This window comes from Pleurodeles waltl, chromosome 6 (genome assembly GCF_031143425.1).
Source record: "Pleurodeles waltl isolate 20211129_DDA chromosome 6, aPleWal1.hap1.20221129, whole genome shotgun sequence".
Lineage (NCBI taxonomy): Eukaryota > Metazoa > Chordata > Amphibia > Caudata > Salamandridae > Pleurodeles > Pleurodeles waltl.
The window spans coordinates 282,033,545-282,056,642 of NC_090445.1; the positions used below are offsets into that span (position 1 = coordinate 282,033,545).

At 42.5% G+C, this 23,098-nt stretch overlaps 1 protein-coding gene across 8 annotated transcripts in view; it reads right to left on the reverse strand.

Annotated features, from left to right (window-relative positions):
- Positions 1 to 23,098, reverse strand: part of ARHGAP27 (Rho GTPase activating protein 27) — a 565,511-nt gene that overhangs the window by 93,171 nt on the left and 449,242 nt on the right. For all 8 annotated transcript variants that reach the window (XM_069238073.1, XM_069238077.1, XM_069238076.1 and 5 more), the window contains 2 exons: positions 21,683 to 21,763; positions 14,045 to 14,158 (listed from right to left, as the gene is read on the reverse strand). In XM_069238073.1, the coding sequence (XP_069094174.1) occupies positions 14,045 to 14,158; positions 21,683 to 21,763 (195 nt within the window). The remainder of the gene's footprint in view (positions 1 to 14,044; positions 14,159 to 21,682; positions 21,764 to 23,098) is intronic.

Below are 23,098 nucleotides of genomic sequence, written 5' to 3' on the forward strand. Positions count from 1 at the left end.
AAAGACTTGATGATCAATAGCTAAGAGTTCATCTTCAGACAAGTCAATCCAGTCCTCCCATTGTATAGATTGAGAACACTGTTGTGCCAAGAAAGGAGGAAGAGCAATAACTGATGTAGACTCCATGACAAGACTAACTCAGCACAGATAAAAAAATGGAGTAAAAGATATAGTAGTAAGGTTTTCAATATAAAGGTTAGAAGGTAGTGATAATTTCCTTTAAGTTCGTGTGGTGCATTGCAGTAACCAAATTGATGCAATGCGGGTAATGATGCACATAGAGAAACACTGACTTAATTGTTGAAGGAGAACAATAGCGCATTCGGCACCAATGCAGTGCCAGATATAATGAGTGCCATCTTGTTGTGTGAAGCGGGAGGTGGGACTCAAGGGCGTTTCCCAATGTCACTGCCCTGAGTGAACACGAGCTAGGCTTGTACTCTGCTCTATGCAGATGGGGCTAGAACTCTTGTGCTACGGTTGAGCATTCCCTGCTGTGTGGTGGAGCCAGTAAGTATTGCACTTTTCTTTCTTGTTAAATTAAATTAAGGGAAAGTCACTGCTTAGAGGAGCAGTAGAAGACAGCAGAAACACTGACCCCAGAGACACAAGGCAAAGTGGACATCACTTTGAGGATACAGAGTGGGTTCGTAAATCATGCTGCGGGCTGCTTGGTTGGGAGATAGTCACCAAAATATTGTAAAGAACAATCATGGCACTGTAGAGATCATCAAAGTGGCTTCAATAGACATAGCCTACCTGAGCATGATTCCCTACTGGCGGTCAAGAACAAACTGTCAAGAATGGAACCTCCACTACAGTAGTACACAACAGAACGTGAAGCAATGCCGAATTCTAAATGATGCCTTGAAAGCATACCAAAATTATTTCAAAAATTCCATACACTTCATTTGAAGCTTAGTTTTCCCTGAGTTGACCATGGTTTGTAGAGAGTTACTTTGGGTTGCTTTTAACCAGTCCTGCACACCTAAGGGCTGTGGGCTATTCAGCTACTATATTGCTTCCAGGGTCATGCCACTTTTATTAGTATACCCTGTCTTGAAACAGCTCCATTATCTCTACCAGTATTCTCACCCTAATAAGATCATGATGGTTCCCAGTGCCATCCACCTCCAAGCTGCAGGCCTGGTCAAACTCCTTTTCTTAATGAATATGCTTACAATAAAACTAGACTCACTCTTTCCCGATCATTAATAGCTTCCTATTTCAGTTAGATCCCTTGATAATGTTTGAAAAATAAGTTGTAAAACTCTCACTCTGCCTTAATCCATGCATCAAAACAGACTCAAAAGTGCTGTTTTGAAAAGACTGGATGTCTTAGCATTCTTTTTATCGAAGACTTTAAGTCTGTTACTATCCCACTCCGTTTTGCGATGTTAGTGGAGACATGTAGGTTAAGGTTACTCTTAGTATGATAAAGCAATCTCACTAATCTGACTGCATTAAATTCTTGGAAGCCCTGATAAACAAGTTCCTCACTAGATAAACACAATATCCCCCTTAATAAACATATTCAAAACGTATGGGACAATTCTTGCACTCTTCATGACATTAACCCTTCTTCCCCATCATCCTGGGAAACAATTTGTGTCTGCCTATTGAAGATCAAACTTTCCACTCTACTGTATCAATATGAATACTTGACCATTCATAGATCCTTTTGGACTACTGCAAGACTTCACAAACTTGTTCTGTCCTACTCTAACTTCTGCTGGCACTGTGGTGACTCCTTGGCAACTTCAATCTCTTATTGTTTTACTGAGAACCTATAATTGGAAAAATATTTAAATCATCTTAAACAACATCTTCAATATGTCTCTTACTCTAAATCATATGACTGTTGCCCTTGGCCTTATGTCTACCGCACCTAATGATTACAATAGGCATCAAAACTATTTTAGCAAGCTGGAAAAACTCGTATGATAACTCATATTATGCTTGATGGGCTTGAGCCTGCTTTGCCATATGTGCTACAAACATTATCCACAACGGTACCTCCTGTACCAAATCTTCCAGGTTACTATGGTCTGAACTAGACCCATACTAGATGCCTCTGCAGAAGCATATCAGGAGGAAGCTCTTTGTCGTACATTGCCACCAAATCCTGGAACGAACTTCCAAATCACATAAGGACCTCCCCACCCCTACTCGAGTTCCACAAGAAACCATAGCCCTACTCATCTTCTCCAGCACCTGGATACCTATCAGGTGATAAACGCACTTTACACATCTACATAACACACTACTCCCTCTAGCCTTTGTGTTTGCTCCATAGGTTGCAACCCTCTTTTCTTCTGGATCATCTAATTTCATAATTTATATATCTCTTCTCTTCCCTCTCTTTTTCTGTCGCATTGGCCCTTAGTGTACCAATGTGGCTACTGGATTTGGGTGGCAGCATCACCTGAATTGTGGGGAACTAGTTCCAATCCCATACCATGTGACAACTGTCAGCCTAATCCTTTTCCGGCCAGCTAGCAGCGCCTCATCTCTGTCCAAGAGCAAGGGATGATATGTGGCAACCGGGCGCATGACATTATGACTTCTCAGGGAAATTGTTTTAGATCAGATCTCATCCTTCTCTCAGTTACATTAGAGTCACTTATGCAAACACAAACAGAAGCAGGAAATGGTTCAATAAGATAATATTTAATAAGCTGCATCTTAGATAAAATGGCATGAAATGCAATAATTAGAATGATGAAACATACCATAAGCAAAATGGTGACAAGAAAAGTGAGACACAGGAAAAGTCCCACCACACTGTCACTATGCACAATATATCTAATTCCTACATGAGCTATGTTAGAGCAAAGCAGGATAAGCCCTAATCTGCCCTTCAGGATTCCCCCTGGGCAGAGATCATCCCCCATACCCGAGACAGTAGTGGTGTCTGAAATACTGCTGCAGCCCTGGGAGGCTATTCGACCCGAGCGCGAGTGAAGCGCGCTTCGCAGTGCCCCCAAGGCATGAAAGAAACCTCTTTTCTGAAGACAGGAGCAAGCATGCTCCTATTGGAGACAGTAGTGGTTAGGACTGTTATTTATAGAGATACCGTCCCCATATAGGCCAGGGAACTGGTAGTCTCAGCAAGCAGCTGTAACGAAGTCAGACAGCATTCAGGCACGGTCATCTGGCTAGAACCTCCCTGTAACGTGCCTGGGACAAGGGTATGTTTTTATTTGAAAAAACTGTTGTTCTGAAAAAATATCCCCACACAAAAATATTTGTATTTCTGTGAATGTTAGAGAGGCAGTGTACCACTTATGCCAACAATCCTATGTCACTGCAGCCTTGAGGAAAGACAGAGTGAAAGAATGTTGTGCTAAGAAATGTATTGCTTTCCTAGGCGAAAGGACAACAAGATACAGAAAATAAAACACTACAAGTATGGATGATTCTAAAATAATAAAATAAAATGTTACTAGCTTAAAAGGGCACAAACAGCAGGCGTAGTTGCTAAAATATCGTGCCCAGAGACATCACTGAAATGGCTCTACAACAGCCTGCCCTTGTCGGTTCAGAAGTGGTAAAGCAGCCTAGTTCCAAAACTAAAAACAACTAAAATGCAATGCTTTAAAACATATATACATAAACGTCAATTGTGACAAGTTAAAACACACTTGAGCATGTGATATAGGACATTTTGGAAGTGGTCAATTTAGTAGCTTAGCAGTGGCTCCAATGAAACCAAATTTAAAAGTCAGTCATTTTGAAAATCCCCAATTACAGCTGGAACAGTTAAAGCAAGGAAATGTTCCACTTTGACAGGTGGTAATGAGTCCAAATCAGTGCCAAGGAAGACCAAAGAGCACTCATGTTCTAAACTCTGAGCTCCAGCTGAGGCAGCAAAATGCAGCAGCATTCCTTGCTGTGTCTGATGTTGAGTCAAGGGCTGCATAATCCACAAAGGGCAGCTCATAGGTGGCTTCCAGTAGCAAACGCATCCTCAATGTGCATATCTGGTAATGGGCCCCCAGCAAGAACATCAACAGATCAGCGTCCAATGAAAGAAAAAACACCGCCGATAAAGACAAACTTTAAGTGCACATTCAAAAAGGCACCAGAGGCTGAAAAACACGAGCTGCACACAATCCAAAACCGGTCTGAATGACAGAGACTAGTTGCACTACAGTTCTGCGAGGAGTGGTGCTCAGAAATACTGTATAATGCGTTCATGACACAGTAGCACTGGTTGAAGCCATCAGTTCTTCTTGCGATGGGACAGCCATTGCACATAAAAAATAGCAGCAGCAAGACGCCAACTATTATAGCCAAAATAATTGGAACCCCCCCGAAAATACTCAAATATATCGAGTGTATGGCTGAAGGCATTATGCCAATTATAGAGGAGAAGGTGTTAATGAAACCATAACCAACAGCCTTAAAGAAATGTACAATCCCAGTAGCATTAAAAGTGTTAAAAATTCATCCAATGAGTTCACCAAAATGTCTCGGAAAGTTTGTATTTAAAAGGGACTGTATTTCTGCAGATGACCTTGCCACTTGGAGAGCATAGGTCTTACATGCAGATGTCAGCGCCACATGTTTTTGAAACAATAAAGCCTTTAGTCTGCTTAACTTGTCAAAATTCACGTTTGAAGTAGCAACGTGAGGCCAAATATCTGCTACTTTCATCTGTTGTGTAGGGGGAAAAGAATGTTCCCGCAACAGGTGACTATTTGGGAGACTGAAAGAGACATGAGCAATTCCAGCTCGCATTCCACAACAGCTCTCACTGTTCATAAGCACAAAGCTTCAATTAGAGAGCACCTAGAACACTGGTCTAATCAGGGGGACTGGCACTCACTTCCGATAGCAAGCTAAATTTGCTGCTGAAGCGTTACACACACTGTGCAAGGACAGCTGCCTACAAACCATCCAATGGCTCACAGAAGTCTTACATCCACTGCAGCTAAGAAAGACATCTTTCATGCCATTGAGACATTTGTGTGAAAATGGAAGCTCCCACACCTCATAAATGTAACTAACTTCTAGCCTTTCATATCTGCTTAATAGAATGCGTTTTGAGCAGGATGTGAGTCACAGTTTTAAATAAGCAGATTGATAACCCAGTGAATTAACCATTCAGCAGATGGTATTTCAGCCACGGTAAAAGGCAACTTTTCTAATTTCCCAATGTTTAATGTAAGTTGCTTCCTTCTTAGCCATTATCTGTTGCTATTGTGTCAAATTAAGTGCTGAAAAAATGTCCCTTGTGATGACATGTTGCCGGGAACACGACCAGATATCAGTGTTTGTAGTGTCTGACCCAGCTGAATAATGGAACTTAGCTGACTCTGGCTGTGTTCTAAAATTGTCGTCACTTCGTACAATGTCTATTGTGGACGAAACAATGTTGTTTAAAGTGTATTTGCAGTCTGACAAGGTGTTAATCCCATTATCTACAATGGCATTCTGTAAATTTTCCTGATCTATTTGCCTTAACCAGGCAGCTGCTTCTTGTTGAGAAAGTTTCAAAATGTCATTATAAACTGCATATAAGAATCGCTTTCTACGTTGCCTTCTGATGTCTGCCCATAGTCCTTTCCTCCTTTTCTTTCTCTTTTTCTCTCCTCCTTTCTTCCTATGCTATACCTCACATCTTCCTTATTCCACTGTAAATACCTCATATTCTTCAATGCAGGATGGATCTTCCTCGTCTTACAAATTCTGTTTATTCCATGCAAGCACATTCTGTTCTAATACGACCTGTTTTCCCTTCTGCTAGTTGTGTATGAAGATGTCATATATCCATATTCCTTTGAAAAAAGAAATCCCTGAAATTCCGAAAAGTTTCCAGGTCCTGACAGATAAAGGTGGTAATTTTATAGATTATTTCCACTGCAGCTGGAAGTGATCGGACAGACAACCATCACATTCTAAGAATGAGGCAGAAATAATTTCAAAGCCAAGAGGGAAAATGTTACTTAGCCTGTAAGCATTGGTCATAGCATTAGGTGCTGTAGATTCACATGCTATGCATACTCCTGCCATCTAGTGCTGGACCCGGATGTGTGCAAGTTGGTTTTCTTCTAAGAAGTCTTTCGAGCCACGAGGTAGTGTGATTCCTCCTCTTGGTGATAATGCGCATCGTCGTCATTGTAAGATTGCTTTCCCACATGGAGGTCAATGATGAAATGTGAAGTGAAGTGATATATAAGACGTCCACGTATAATTAAAAAAAGAAAAGAAGAGCGATTGCAATAGCCAAGGGCATCTGGGGAGGAGGGTGGGTGCATGTGAATCTGCAGCACTACATGCCGAAAACAGATGCTTTCTGGGTAAGTAACATATTCCGTTCGGAGCATGAGTGGCTGAAGATGCACATGCTGTGCATGGACTGTAAAGCAGCCATCCCCAAAAGCAGTGGCTAGCATGTGGATGTTGCAGTCGATTAGAAAAGTGTACGGAGAACTGCCTGACCACCAGTAGCATGTTGCAGGCTAGAACATTGATGCAGTAGAGTTTTGTAAAAGTGTGTGGTGTAGACCAGGGAGCTGCTTTGCATATATCAGGATGTTCCAGAGGAAGGTGAAAGAGGCTCCTTTCTTTCGAGTAGCGTGTGCTCTAGGAGGAATGGGTCGAATACTTTTGGATTTAACATAACATGCCTGGATGCATTTAACTATCCATCTGGCAATGCCTAACTTGTATAGGTTTTCCTTAATGGGGTTTGGAGAAAGCAACAAAAAGTAATTCTGTCTTTCTAAATGGCTTAGTCCTACCGTGTAGTACATGGGGGCTCATTTTACATTTAAAGTATGGAGAGCCCATTCCACAATTAAATGAGGTTGTGGGACAAAAAACAGGTAGGTCAATAAACTGATTAAGATGGAAATGAGACACTACCTTGGTGAGAAAATTGGGGTTGGTGCACAGAACAACCCTATTCCTGTGTACTTGGAATAAGGATTCTCCTAGGGTTAATGCCTGAAGCTCACCGACAAGCCTAAGTGAGGGGACAACAACTAAAAATGCCACCTTCCAAAACAGGAACTGAATGGGGCGGGTGTAGAGGGGCTCAAATTGAGGTCACATGAGTCGAGTAAGTACAAAGTTAACATTCCATGAGGGTGCTGATGGGACCTGGGGAGGAATCAATTCTCTGAGCCCTTCCATGAAAGGTTTAATGACTGGTATTCTGGAGAGAGAGATGTGTTGTCTAATAAGTTACACAGCCACAGCGGCTAGATGTAACTGTATGGCGGTGAAGGCTAGCCCAGAAACTTGCAAGGGAAGCAAGTAACAGACAATGTTTTGTACTGTAGCTTAGAACTGGTCAATTTGTTTTGAGTGACAATAGCAGATATAACTTTTCTTCTTAGCTGCACAGCATGCATGTAGTTCTGTGGGCTTCCTTGAGAGTGGTCATGCATTTGGGTGAAAGATTAACATATTCAAATTCTATAACTTGAGGACCAAATCACAAGGTTGAGGGACCTGGGAAATGGGTGCCTCATTTCTCCATGGTTCTGTGTGAGAAGGTCCGGGCTGTTAGGGTGCCTCTCGTGTGGAACCAGAGAGAAATACTCAGAGTTGAGGACCATGGCTGGTGAACCATGGTTCACAACTCTGCAGGATGAGCATGAGGGACGTCTTACCAAACCACAAAGGAAAGAAGAGGGAGAGAAGGAAAAGCATAGGCAAATATCCCTGACCAGTCCATCCAGAGTGCACTGCCGCTGGACTGTGGGAAACTAGAGGCAAAGTTTGGGCATTTGCTGTTTTCCGCTGTTGCACACATATCTGTGGGAAACCCCATCTGTGAAAGTAACGGAAGAGGACTTGTGGGTGAAGTTCCCACTGATTTCTGCTGAGGTCAGCAAAATGATTGTCCATTCCCAGAAGGCACTTCACTAACAAACACATTTTGTTGCAGATAGCTGAGAACGCTGTGGAGAGTGTGTCCCCAACCTTGTCTCTAAAGGAAGTACATGGCTGTCATACTGTCCGTCTGAAACAAGAACAGCCTCGCCCACCAGGTAGGCATGAAAGTCTTTAATGCCAGGTGAATGGCTAGAAGCTCCAAGAAGCTGAATTGGAGACCCTTGTATTTGGTCTCCCATTGACCCAGTACAGTCAGATCCTGTAGTTGTGCGCCCCACCCCGAAAGTGAGGCATCCGTTGTAACAATAGTCTGCTAAACAGGGTCAAGGAAAGGCTGCCCTCGCAACATGGTGTTGGTGTTCAACCACTGCAGACAGTGATAAGTGTGGCAGCCGATCAAATTTAGAATGTTTCGATGACCTTCTGCCTGAGATCTCTGTTGCACCAAGCATTCCTACAAAGGACAGACGTGAAGCCTGGTATGAGGTTCTATGGCAATGCAGGAGGCTATCCTGCCTAGGAGGCACATGACTGTCCTGCCTGTGACCTGGCAGTCTGGATGGAAAAGAGAGAATCAATGCTTAAAAGGAATGGATCTTGGCAGAATGTGGATAGCTAAGCCTACCTCCATGTTGAGAATTGCCCATTGATAAGGCTGGATCTGTAAGAGTTGGAGGTGGAATTTTTGTGGCACTGATGGTAAACCCTAAGCGATGAAGCAGATCTATAGTGACCTGCGTGTGTTTGCGGCACTGCTAACAGGTGGAACTTTTTATAAGCCAATCGTCCAGATATGGGAAAACATGTACGCCCTACCTGTGGAGGTGTGCAGCTATGACCACAGGGCACTTGAACACCCGAGGTGCAGCAGTGACCACAAAGGGGAGCACTTTGAACTGGTAGTGCCTTCCGCTGACCACAAATCTGAGATACTGATGATGCACCAGATGTATTGGGATGTGGAAATGCATATCCTTTAGGTCGAGCGAGGCCTTCAAGTTGCCTTGCTGGAGAAGCGGAATGAGTTACTATATGAAAATGCTCCAACATGATGTATTCAATTTAGGGGTCTGAGGTACTGATCCTTTTTGATTATTAGGAAGTACAGTAAGTACACTACCGTACCTTCCTGAGGGTGGAGGATGGGTTCTATAGCTCCTGTGAGGAAGAGGGCTTTGACCTTCTGCTTGAGCAAAGACTGATGCTCTAGTGAGAGCTTGTGTTTGCGAGGTGGAACGGTTGGAGGCGTGGAAGTAAGCTTCAGACAATAACCATATTGGATAATATCCAACACCCACTGGACTGAGATGACTGTTTGCCATGTGGGAACAAAGACTTGTAGGCATCTCCAGACAGGTGTTATGTGGTCATGGGAAGAAGGTCCAAGCCACGGTTTGGTGGTGGGTGTATTTTTGGGTAGCTACCCTCATCTCTGCCTTTGGATTGGTTGCCTCTATAGGACCCTCTAAAATAACCCCTGGTAGAGGACTTCTGGCCCTGGGTGCATTAGTAGCAAATGAAAACTTCAGGTGAGGAAGTCTTTCAGCCTCCAGGGAAGGGATGCAGCAGAAGGAGCTAGTGTTTGCAGTGCCCTCATTGCTTTTGCTATCTCCATATCCTTTCCCAAAGCTTCGTCCACCTGTAGACCAAAAAAGTGGTCACCATCAAAGGGCATGTTCAGCAGGTTCTGCTGAACTTCCGGTTTAAAGTCAGAGATACAGAGCCATGTGTCTCTGCGTAGCAGAAAACAAGTATTTACCTCTCTGGCAGCGGAGTCAACTGAGTCTAGGGCACAGCAAATAAAGGTGTCGGAAATAAGCTTGCCTTCAGAGGCTATGTTGTGAACGCATTTTCTTTGCTCTTTAGGGAAGCATAGGAGATGCTCCTCCATTTCATCGCAGTGGGCATGGTCATTCCTCACAAGAAGACCATCAGAATTTGTACTGCACCAGTGGTTGGCCAATTGTGCAGCCACCCAACTCCCTGACACATCTATGTGCCGGCTTTTCTTATCTGTTGGCGGGACATCTCCACTGGCCTGGGAGTTGGGTCGCTTACGGGCATCTGTAATTACTAGGGAGTCAGGTTGGGAGGCCTCGTACTTTTTATCCACCCTATTTGTTATGACCCTAGCCTGGACAGGGTCTTAAAAAATGTTAAGGGTGTGACGGAACATGACCTTGAGGATGGGGAGGTACTGGTTGGAGCAATAAGTGGAGGAAAGAATCTCAAAAAGGAAGGCCTCCTGTAAGGGCTCCATGTGAATTTCCACTGGTAGGAGGAGACTCTACTAATGAGCTCTTGAAAAGATGTAAAGTCATCAGGAGGGTAGGTGCGGACAGGGTAAATGTCTGGGTCTGTCATCTGGTGGGCCTACATCGTAGTAGTCTCATGGGTCACCCTGTGGAGGAATTCAAAATGTGTCACCACCCCCACCACACCAACCCATACCCGAGAGTGAAAACCCCTGAGGTGTGATGTCAAAGGGGACCTCTAGAGAAGGAGGTGGGGAGGGCGAAGGGTGAGGTGGAGGGACAGGTGGGGGTAATGGTGGTGCAAAAGGTAAGGGGCTGGGCGCCTTATCCGCTTTCTTGCATTGCTTTGCAGAACTAGAATGTCCAAGGCCTCCTCAAAGGACAGTTGACATTTAAAAAGTGGAGGAGCAGGCCCTGAAGGATGGGCATGGATGCGGTCCATGTAGGGGTTGAATGACCAGGTGTTCCTGCCTTGATTCAAGCTGTTCTTGCATCTTATGGAGTACTGGCTTTCATTTTGGACTTGCTGGTTGACACCAGAGTCTTTGACTCAGAGGGTATCTTCAATTTCGTCGCTGAAGTTCCACTCTGTGCCGAGGCGGAGGAGGTCAATACAGAGGGTCGGCTTGGTGCTGGTGTGGCAGGCACTCACGATGTCAGTCTCGATGTAAATCTCAGAGGCTTCTCTGGCACCAAGCTGGACACCCAATGCGGTGAGTCTGTGCTGACCACTGCCCAAAGGTAGTGGCACCCCAAAATACTGTCCAAGATGTTCCAGAGTGGACGCAGAAGGCTGCTCAGGACCCTGGTGGCCTCGCTGTGTTCCAGTGACAAACATAGATTGCAGACCTGATGGGGATCAGTCCAAGGATATTTCACGTGGCAGGGAGGACAATACCGAAAGGGCATGTCTTTCATCACCATCAAGGCATGGTGGAAAGATGTGATGGAGACGGTAGTATCCATCCAATGGGCGAGGCCCAGGAGGGACTGTGGTTGATTCAGACCCACCTTGTGCAGAATATTCAAATGTTCACCTGCAAAGCAAAGAAGGGGAACACAACTGAAGTACAATACCAATGAAAGTAAGGTACCAGGTGAATTAAAAAAAGCACAACAATGGTGTCGAACAGGAGCACAAGCCCAAACCTGACAGAACAATAGAGTCTATGTCTAGTCAATAGAGACTATGTACATTATCACCAAGAGGAGGCGTTACACTACCTAATGACTCAAAAGACTTCTTCAAGGAAAAACAACTTGCGCACATCTGGGCCCAACACTAGACGGCATGAGTATGCACAACATGTGCTTCTAGAGCTACACATGCCTCGAACATCATGTTACTCTTATAGGACCATGGCCCCTCTGAGCATTGACAATAAGAAATATTTGACAGCTCTAGCTCATAGGTTAGCTGCAGTTCTCCCTAACCAAAAATACAGGAAGACCAGTCAGGGTTTATAAGAGAATGCTAGTTTGATACAACGAACAATCCACCTTATAGAAAAGGAAAAAACAGAAATGCTTACACAGGCATTTAAGAGAAAGTAATGTTAAAGTTTGGGATGGGGGTACTGGATCCGTATGGCAGTGGCACTCTACAAATACCCCAGGCACTCAATTGGATTTTATTGGGCGATGTAACACAAGGGGCACCAGCTAGGTGTGACCAATTTGACAGTTCTTGTGGTCAGGAAGGCCACCGAACCACTTGCAGAGTACATAAAAACACATCAGTGGATTATAGTTATGCCAATTGCAGGAACAACCCCAAAAATGTCACTGTTAACAGAAGATCTATTGTATATCATGGATTGAATACACTCAATTTCACATTTGGTGTCAGATTTGGAGGATTACAGAAAAACCTCAGATACACTATCAATTCTAACAAATCAGAATTACTGCCAGTTGAGACAGCATGTGAGGTGTGAGGGAGATTACACAGTCGAAGATGAATTCCCATTCCAAATACCTAGGCATTTACCTTACTAAAACAACAGAGAGCTCCACAAAGCTAACATCCCTCACCCCTTAAAATACCTGCACAGATGGACCTCCTTCTATATTTCATGGATAGGGCGGTAAACAACATACCCATCACAAAACACACTTGTACACAATAATTCTGAATTTACACCAACACCAATAGGAAATGATTTTGGGCCATGGCAAGAAGGGTATTGCAGATTGCTGGCTGATCTGTATGAAAATAGAGAGGTTAGGACATTTGCAAGTAAAAAAAAAAAAAAATCATACATGGCAGCAGAAAGTGAACAATCAAAGTATTGGCAGGTGAGGCATTGAGCAACCTTTCCCTCTCACCCCCTCCTACCTAAAAAACACAAAGAGGCAACAAGAGAGCTGACAAATTTTGGGACATTTGCCAAAAAACACTGGAGGACACAAAAGCCATAGGGGGTTATTACAACTTTGGAGGAGGTGTTAATCCATCCCAAATGTGACGGATATACCACCAGCCGTATTACGAGTTCCATAGGATATAATGGACTCGTAATACGGCTGGTGGTATAGCCGTCACTTTACCGTCACTTTTGGGACGGATTAAAACCTCCTCCAAAGTTGTAATAACCCCCATAATATCTACACTATTTAAAATAGTAATAGAAAATATGAGAAAATGAAATACCTGAAAAAAGTATAATACACTGCAGGCCAAAATATCAGGAACAAAACATCAAAAGACTATGGGTTATTGTAGAGACACAATTGGACTTAACAAATCGATTCTGCTTAGAGAGCCCAGGCAATGATTTTCTAGTATTTAACTCTAGGTAAACTAGATGAATTGTTTAAAGAAATATTAAATATATGTGGAAGAACTGTCATGGGAGTGGAGACCTCATTCATGTATGGTGGTCTTGTCTTATCCAGTTCTAACTATGTATATAGAAAGTAAGTTCTGCAGATATTACGGAAATGTTAGGATTCCTGTCCTGGTCTCTTGGCTTGTGGTACTAGGATGTAAACAACAAACTGAGAGAACGTACAGAAAAATCAGTGGGTCCTGGTGACACAGCTGCCAATTACTGCCAAGACTGTAAGAGAATGTGAAAACAAACATTGTGCCAACTATACAAGTGGCATAGCTATATATGTGACAATCACACTGGAGCATCTACCAAGGATAAATATTTTTTTATATGGCATCTGGTATTACATTATATGGCAAATCAAGACAGAGCGTTAAAATGCCCATGGGACTACAAGCACTGCAATTATCAAAATGAGTATGTACTGATATAATTGAGAATGTAACCAGAGGGCTTGCGACCACAGTGGAGGTGGGAACACAAGGGAGAAATGTTCCATTTATTCACCCAGCATCTGCAACAACATTCCTCTATCATTCATGATCGCAAAAATGATTCTCTAATTGAGGAAAGAGTTGAAGACACATCAGTTCATCGCATTACATCACAAAGTAGTAACAACCCAGTAATCATCTACCTCACATATCATTTGACAACTGTATGCTTGTCTTTGTCCTGTATAGCTTTCTGCTACATATTTGGGCTACTTTCATGCTATACAAATACACCATGCATACATTCCATATTACCAGATATCCAACCCTTCGTACAAACCCACATTTAGCCTGCCTGTCCATAATGTTTTTGTTAAAAGAAAAAAGGGACTTTTGAGAAAAAGTAACAACAATTTTAGAAAATAAATCAATCGAGATCTTTTTTGATAAGCAATTTCTTGTGGGATAATCAATTTCTCTGATTTCAGCTAGATTTTGTCAGAAATGCAACCATGTTTCCTAAACATTAAGCAAAGAAGCAGACAACGTTTGGGGGTACTTCCCACATAACCGTACTTCTTACTTAACTACACCACATGGTTTCAGGAATAATTGAGGTACATTAAAATTAAGTAACATAGTCTCCCCCAGACAGCACGCCACTCACCTCATCACTTTTTGTAAATATGAATGCTGCAGAGTTAGTGTTCCAGCTAGAAAAGCGGATGCCTTTGGTATCAAATTCATTGCTTGATCTCGGAGGTGGGTGAGGCAGCGGTCTCTGCAGAAGGTCCACAGGAAATAATCAAACACTAGCTGTGCTCAACAAATCACCTTTTTTGGAGGTATATATTGTTACTTTCAATTCAATTAATTATTAAGCATGCGCTAAGTTTCAAACTCTTTCTCTCACAAACCTCAAGTAATGCTTATGAATACTACAATTACTACCTGTAGGCATTGATGTTTTGTGGATGTTAGTTTTCATGTCAAAATCGGACATGCAAGCACCTTTTAACTTGTTTCTAGATAAATCTAACTAGTTTCAAAGTTTCGAGAAGTACAGTTGTGTGGGTACTGTGTAAAAATAACATTCATATTCAGTGGCAAATAACAGTCGTAAGAGGATATTGCCAGTCTGAAGGAAAACAATACTAGAGGATACAAAGGTAGGAAAAATCAAAACTCCGTGAGCTATGCCTACGACAGTCATCCTTTTTTAAAGCTAATAAACAGCACTATTCTGGATTATCTTAACATTGCTACATTTTGTATAATGTATTTCAGAAGTTGGGTTATTAATTTGGGAAGGAGGAACAGTTACCAACTCAATACAATTAGGTTAGGCCAAAGCACGGTTCACAGAATCTCTGCTCACCACCTGCTAGCTTTGGCACAATCTGGCAATCACCAGATAAGTGAAAATTGAGTTCAAGCAGTATCAACAACTCTAAAGTTGAGAAAACACAATACAGTGTTGTATGAAAATGCCTCTTTTTGCGTTTTCACCCCCATTGTTTTTGACTGATGGGCTTTTTTTTAAAGTTGTTTTTGGCAGTGCTCAGTGACTGCTAACCAGGCCCCATTGTATGTGCTCTGACTTCTAAACAAGTTGATGTTGTCTACACTCTTAATTGACATATTTAACTGACCTGTAAGTCCCTAGCATGGGGTCAAAGAGTATCCAGGGCCTGTAATGTGTGCAGCAGTCACTAGCGGACTGCTGCACATATTATGACACCACTAAAATGACAAGGTAAAACATGACTGCAGGCCTGCCACCAGTAACTTGACTGTGTAGGTTTTAAACTGCAAATTCGTACGTTCAAAATAACCCCCTTCATTTTTAATATTAATAAGTTACCCTTGTGTAGGCCTTAAATACTCATAAGGCAGGGTGTATGATATTTAAAACTAGGACAAGTAAAGGTTTATTGTCAAACATGCCCTTACAGTGAAAATGCCCTAACCAATATTTTCTCTGTAGCTGGGTGAACTGTTCCATAGGAAAGCATAAGATACATTATTAAAAAAGAATAATTACATCTCCACCTACAGACCCCATAGGAAGTTAATTCTAGGACATTTTAAAATATTTATTACAAATAAAAAAATGTAAAAAGCCACCTTTAACCAGCCTAACGCCTCTCTAGAATGTTATTTCTCTGCACTTACAACTGTCAATCAGATGCTGAATAACTCGTTTCGGAGGTGTGAATTGGCTCCCAGAGCTGAGACAAGGGATGTGTGTGTGAGGAGTGGTACTGTTCTTTTGACAGGGTAACCATCTAAGCAGTGCCCAGGAACCTAATTATCTTTAAAGTCAGGTATAACCCACACATGGGCCTGCCCCCTAAATTGTCCTTCCTAGCCAGCCAGTCTCCAATCCCAGTGAGAAAGGAGCTGCCCCAGAACTGATTTTGAGTAGGGGTTGCTCATTTCCTTAGACACAGCACTACACTGAGTACAGGAGCTCTGCACAACGGAAGAAAGGTTCTGCCAGGTTGGAATTAGGTAGGGAGAGGCACTGAGGGATTGTTTGCAGTATGACACATATAAACAGCTGGGAAAGTGGGTAGATTTATCTCTGGGACCTTTTTCCCTATTGTTCAGGGAGGAGTCAGGAGTCACCCTCAACCACAGGCTAAAGTCAGGAAAAAAATGTGGCACCCGAGGGCACCCTCTTCAGAGCACTACTAGAGCTGTGGAACAGGAAGGACTGCAATTGAAGTTAAGACCTGTGAGTAAAATCCTATGGGCCAGACCTGCTCCCACCTGCACTCAGGACACAGAAGTGGACTTCAAGGGTGATTTGGCTGGCCTACTGTTAAGCTACAGGGATAGAAAGGTTACAAGAATCCCACTTTCTTGAAGGAGCAGAGCTGACCAGTTGCAACTAACTTGCCTTGCATCCTGCTGTGGGCTTCTCTGGGTGTGAGTTGTGACTCCTCCAACTGCTGTACCTGAGGTCTTGGAGCCCCTGGTTGGTTTCAGAGAGTACTCCTCCTGCCAAAACTTAAAAGCAGCAACTTAGAAACTTTTATACGACTTTTTGACTTGAGAACAGACAGAAGACCAGGACCAAACTGCCAAGTCAATCCGCTGAGGATGTATCGCCAGTGGGTCTGACTTCACCATTGTTTTCCACAGCAGCAAAACTGACTCAGCAGGACCGATGTCGACTAGTATTAGACAACATCAAACCTCATCCGGCCTCAACATGCAGCCTTGTCCCATTGTGGAAATCCGACTTCCAAAAAAAGAGTAAGAGTCTGAAGGTACAAATCTTCACCTGATGGCAAGCAGCATACAAACAGAAGACTTCTTCCTGGGCGTGAATTACGGACTCATTCTGCTGCAAGTTTTTCCTGCCTTCGTCAACGCCTTCACAGTGACTTTGTCCATCATTAACCCATTATCGATATTTAAAACTTTCAAAATTCCTATTGCTTGTTCTCCTCATTAGAATTTTGTAATTTTCATGTAATTTTGTTCATTCAAATATTTTACATTTCTATAAATTGGAGTGGGATTGTTATTGTGCTGTGTTTTCAACTTTTAACGCTTTACACATTTTCTTTAATTAAGCCTATCAGGTCTGTGCATAGCTATGGGGATTGAGCTCAGGTTTAAATTCCTGAAACCTTTTCTGGACCTAACAAGAACAATGTCATTTTTACTTATGGTGGACTACCATCCACCTCAACTAATAGTCCACATTCTCACATGGAAAAAAGACACATTTAATAAGCTAAAATACACCAACCCCATTAACACAGCATAAGTAGAACCAAAGATATGGATTTTTACAGGTTTTAAGCAAAAAGTGCCTAAATCAAAGGGCCACTGAAAAATATCAATTTGTAGCTGACTGGAACTTAGTTGTGACTTCAAGCTGATCCCAGCGGAGCAGAAGTCTGAGACACTGAATGGGTTGCCCTGGTCCTAGTTTTTACCTTTGTACTTAAAGTGGGTTCTGAAAGTCAAAATCTAGTGGTGTAAGGTCCAAGCCTGAAACTGGCAAGGGTTACTCGAAGTCTGATACATAGCCACATTACCAAGGAAGCCATTGGCTTTGGTGTTAAAAGCTCAAAAAAGGACAAAACTGGATTAATAACAATCTAGGTTTCTTCGCCAAGGGGATACATTTGCTGCTTTGCACTGGTTCATGGCTTTAACTTGAGAAAGTTACTTTTTTGGTTCTAAAAGGCATCCAGAAGGGTAAGGCTCAAAGCCGCAGCTAAGAAGGACCCCATGAAGCTAGATACCTCTCTTGCCTACCTATTGTGCAAATTCTCTGGTAAGGGAGTACATTGTCCTTGTCTCGGTTCTCTGGAGGTGGAAAAATAAATAAATTCCACTTTCCTAGAACTGGTGAGATAGTTCCTTCTGGTAACGTCTTCAGCCCACACATCCTCTGTACATGCTCTTAGGCACCAGTTTTCTCTTCAGCCTGGGTTCCCTCAGGTCCACTCTTCTGTGGTTGATAGGCCCTCTCTATGCTTTTGTGTTCTTGGAACAAGCAAGCAGAACGTCAGCCACAGTACCTTTGGAAAGCAGTTCCAGTCCCTGGGTACGAACTGGAGGCAGGAGACACCGACTCTGCCTTCTGCAAGGAGGTCCTTGTTCCTCAGGTGTAGTCTTTCTTAATTCAGTAATATCCTAAGGAGATTGCGATGAGGTGCCAGACTTCTCATATGCACTAGCTAGCGACTGAGAAAATTTCCCACCCAGTCCAATCTGCTTTCTCGCCATAGCCCACCTCGTTTTGCAGTGTGTTCTCTTCACTTGCTCTTTGGTATAATTCTGAGATGGCTAAACCTTCTATCACTAGACGGGTCTCTGGCTCTCAGTAAATCACTCGGCTACTCTGATGAGGTAACTTGACTTAGTCGGGTCAAAAGAGGTTTTCCTCCTATTGGGGTTGGAGCCTAAATGTCTAGGAAGGTCCTGGGACAGAATGGGACCAGATCCTGTCAGCACCATTCAACGTCTCTAATTTCTAAGATAAAGTGTTAAGGGTTAATTTTTTTCTGCTTACTTTTTCTGTATCCCTCTCCACACCACCACCCCAGATGTCTAATCTCTACTGTGTAGTCAGTTGTTGACAACACCCCTGCCTTCTTAGGTCCAAAGGCCAAGTCATTTTCTGATGGTTAGTCTTTGGAGGCAAGATGAATGGCAAAACTGGTTCTAAGCCAGTTTTGCCTCAGGCAGTACAAAGACAATTTTTATACAGTTACCTTTCAAATACATTTATCAAAAATCTGAATCCACCATTGAATCAACTTTGAAAGCCGAGTAGAAAACAACTTAATATTGGTTACTTTTGCTAGTATTTCTCAAATGGAGTCAAGAACTAAGGATTTTAATCATATTTAGGCCTGTCTCTGGAGAAGCTGACCTAAATTTGTTCAGTGAAAAAAGCATTTGCTGCAAGAGCACTGGTTTCAAATATGTAGTGTCACGCTCTATAAATTTAAGCCCCTTCCCTGTGGACTTACAATGGAAACGTTTTGCTATGAATTAATATATAAAAATAGATTTTCTGTACGAAATTGAGTTATTAGTTGAGAGGGGTGATAGCCCCACTCAAACACAATCCTTGTGGGTGAGCCACAACTGACACTAAATAAATCTGTGCTTAACCCTTTGGTATCTTGGAAAAGTAGTCAGGCTTAACACAGAGGCAATGCATAAAAATGAGTTAATTTTAATGCATAAAATAAAACCAAAATAACAAAAATTCAACAAGTAGAACTGTGATTATGAGTTTTTGAAGTTTTAGGTGAAAATGGTGCCATAGGCACAAAGCACAACTCACAGTTTTCTGATCGTACTGGACCTAGGCAAAGTCACTAGTTCAGGCCAACCACAGTGAAGAGTGGGTTGGATACAGGACCAGGTTTGTCCCACTGAGGAGTTTACCTTCTCAAGTCCAAGTTAAAGAGAAGAATGTAGCTGGAGTTTTGCACTGGTGCAAAGGAGGTCTTTGTTGGTGTGAGTATCAGGCTGGGTATGGTGTACGGTTGCTGTTATGGCACGAAGAGTTGGATGGCACTGGAACTTTGCGTTGGCACGACTGTCGCTGCTGACTTGGACCATCATGGTAGTTGCAAAGAGCAGTCAACGCTAGAGATTCGCTTTGGCAGGTGTTGCAGATGGTCATTCACTGAAAGGAGTTTTTTGACAGTTGTGAAGAGCCCTTAATGTCCAGTTTTTCACCCAAAGCTTAGGAGAAGTACACTCTGATGTCAGTCAAGGGTTCAGGACCTTGGGGGAGTGGCATCTGTTGGGGATCAGGATTCACTCCAGCAGAGACTAACAACAGGGCTCCGGCAGGTCCAGGTGGGGCCTGTCAGTTATCGCGTGGCCTCTATGCTATGTCCATATTGCACAAACATGAGGTCAGCTAAAAGACCCTGGGAATTAGTTCTGGGGAGCCCGGGTTCACATCAGGTAGCTCTTGCTGGTACAGTTTGACCAAAAGGAGCACATCGTGATTTGGCATCTTCTCTCATCTGAGTTGCACTGTGGAGCCACTAGGAAGCCATAGGGAGAACACTGAGATGACTGGTAATGGCTATGCCTGAATATGTGCAGGCAGGTTTGTTAAATAAAGCCACTACACAGTAACTCAAACTTCAACTCCAATGCAAGTACTTTTTGACTTGCATAGCAGGATGGCAGATAGCATGCCAAATGGGGATGTGAGCAGATTAATAGGGAAGAAAGAGCCTGTTTGAAGACTTATGTCTGTGTCATGTAACTTCCATGTAAACCATATATGTCGACGGCTATTTGACATAAGGGCTGTTTGCAGGGACCGTTTTTCAAAGGGGCTTGTGGGCAACAATTGTAGTGTCTTGTGTATAAATGAAAAAATATAACTTTAGACTAGATGTTATGTATGTTTCAGATCAGTTAATTATTATAAGCAGATTCCTAAAAGATTATGTGATAAGAATTCAACAGCCATTTGACAAAAGCAAGGTGTGCCAAAAAGTGACAAGAGGCACCTGGCAGGAGCCTAGAATTCCTGCAGCTAAATGAATATACTCTAGGCTCATTGCTCTGGGTTTTTTTATAGCTTAGTATTTACAGTGCTATAATTTCCTAAAGGTTTCCGTCCACGGAATACAACTATTTTCCACGTTTACACTTCGGCATCGGTTTGTATAATAAATAATTGAGTTGTTGACTGGCTCATGACAGACCTAGAGAAAAGCTGTCTTTTATGAAAATAAACACACGTTTGTTACTGTTCATACACAAATCTAACCACCTTCCCGGCATATCCCCGGTAATGGAGTCAAGAACTAAGGATTTTAATCATATATAGGCCTGTCTCTGGAGAAGCTGGTAATGAGTGTTTTCCTGCCACCATCAATCTTCAAAGTCGGGGTTCTCACTATAGCCTTGTTTATGAGTTTCAGTTCATAAATCTCATACTGTGAGCCTGGGCTTCTTTGGAGTTAGCTTTTATCTTGTGCTTGAATGACGTTCCTCTCCGCCTTAACCTATAGGAATTGGGCTCCTCCTCCTGTGGCTTTCTCATTCCTGGTACTTATGGTACTTATGGTACTTACCTTATTCCTTGCAGACTCTAGCGCCTTTCGCCTGAAAACATGATAAGGAAGGATGATACTGCATAGCTTGTCACCATCAATACTGATACAAAGCTGGGGTTTAGGACTTCAGACCCCACCCCTTTCCTTTCTCTGTTCACCCCCTTTCATTCTCATCTGTGGAGGCTCTTTCTGGAAAAATCGTGCCCCTCCTTCGCTAGGAGTCCTCTTTTTATGTGGCTCAGCGCCTTACAAAACTCCAGGCCTGCCCCCCTTCTTCTCACCAACAGTCCATGGTGTTTTGATGTTTCTCCACTGTAGGAATTACTCCAGCTCCCCGAAACCTGCAATTTCTCCCTTCCCTGGTAAGTAGGTTTGCTCTGCTCATTGTGGAACAAGCATCATGGCTCAAAATAAATAATAGCTATTTTGTTCTGGCATGCTACGAGTGAGTGTTCTCCCCTCTTGATAGTGATCTATCCACCCAGTAAGGTTGTCCCTCTTAACTACTGTGGTCCTGGTCTCGGACATTACCCCTCTAAAAGCTTTATTCTGTAGGTAGCCAACATTTACCTCCTTATGTGTTCAATATTCCTTTCAGAAAACCATGTTTGGGATTATGTATTGTGACAACTATGCACCATGAAGGAGCTATAGTCGAAGCTTTTCTAGATACATATACAAATGTGTGCTGCATGCTGACAGACCCGATACACACATGTACATTTTTAGCTTACCTGAGGAAGGGTCCATTGCGATTCAGAGCCATCTGGTGTATGGAAAAAGGTCTGTCCTTGATCATCTTTGGACATGAGCCACTAAAATAGGAAATTAATCGATTCAAATTCAATAATCAAATCCAATATTGATTGTGATTATGGTTTTAGATATGTAAATCGTGCACTAAGGAACCTGGCCACTGACTTTGAGGCTTTCTCTATTGAAGTAACAGAGTGAGTGTAGGTACCTATTCGCTGGTGATAGTATTTGGTGAACTGTTCTAATGATACCACCTACTCCAGATTGCTCACTGGAGATAAAAGAGAAATATAACAAGCATTTGCAAAGCAATAGATCTTGAATTTTCTTGAGTTACAGCTATTTGCATTGTAAATTCAAAACTGGAGCTTTCTTGCCACACTAATTGGTCAGCCCTGTCACGTAATTTCGTCTTCTACTGCCATATAATTCTAGTGGCCAAGCATTTAACGAAAGCACTTCCATTTACCTTCTTCCACTATCTTAAAACATATACAACTATCATATAAACCTTTATCAGAAAGACATTTCTGGCATTGGAGTGTAATGCTTAAAACACCATAACAAAAATATAATTTGGGACAGATTAGAGGGTGAAAGGAAAGAGGGAGTCAGGAGTAAAGATGGAGCGGACAAGAGATGTGGTAACAGTGTCATAAGTCCTGGAGTCAGAAAGGAAAATGGTTGACATCAATTTCGGTAGGAAAATACAGCAGTAATTAGAGTTGAGTGAGGTCCATAGGTCTCTGGGCCTCAGTGCCACTGCACCTGTTGCTCCACTGATAACTAGGCCTCAGAAAAAGAAAGTGGATGGGGCACAATGAGACGCAAAGATGATACAACAGACAAAAGGAAGAAAGAGAAGGGGTCGCAAAGAAATAAAAAATGGAAAGCCAGAACGAGAAAATGAAAACACAAGTAAGAGAAGAAATACAGCAAAAATTTAAGAAAAAGGGAAGAAAGCTAGGGAATGAACGATAAACAATGAAAGAAGTGTGAAAAGAAAGAGAAAAATGAACATAAGAGAAAAAAGAGAGACGGTGAGAGAAACAAGCAGCAAAAGAACCAGGGCATGTATGTACTGACACATTTCCCACAAACACAGAATGGGAAAACCACTTTGACACTTCTGGTCCCGAAATGTAACTTTTGGCTTCCACATACAGACGGGAAAAAGGGGGATTAATAGTAAAACATGAATTGACAGATAAAGATAAGAAAAACACCAGAGAAAGGAAGGAAGAAAGATTTTAAAAAAATGTTTTTAAAAAGGAACGTGAAAGTACGCATACCGAGTCACAGGAAAGAGCAAATAAAGACAGGGAAAGAATGAAGGGAAGAGTAAAAATAGTGAAAGAATGAACGCCTGATGAAGAAAAAGAGAAACAAAATGA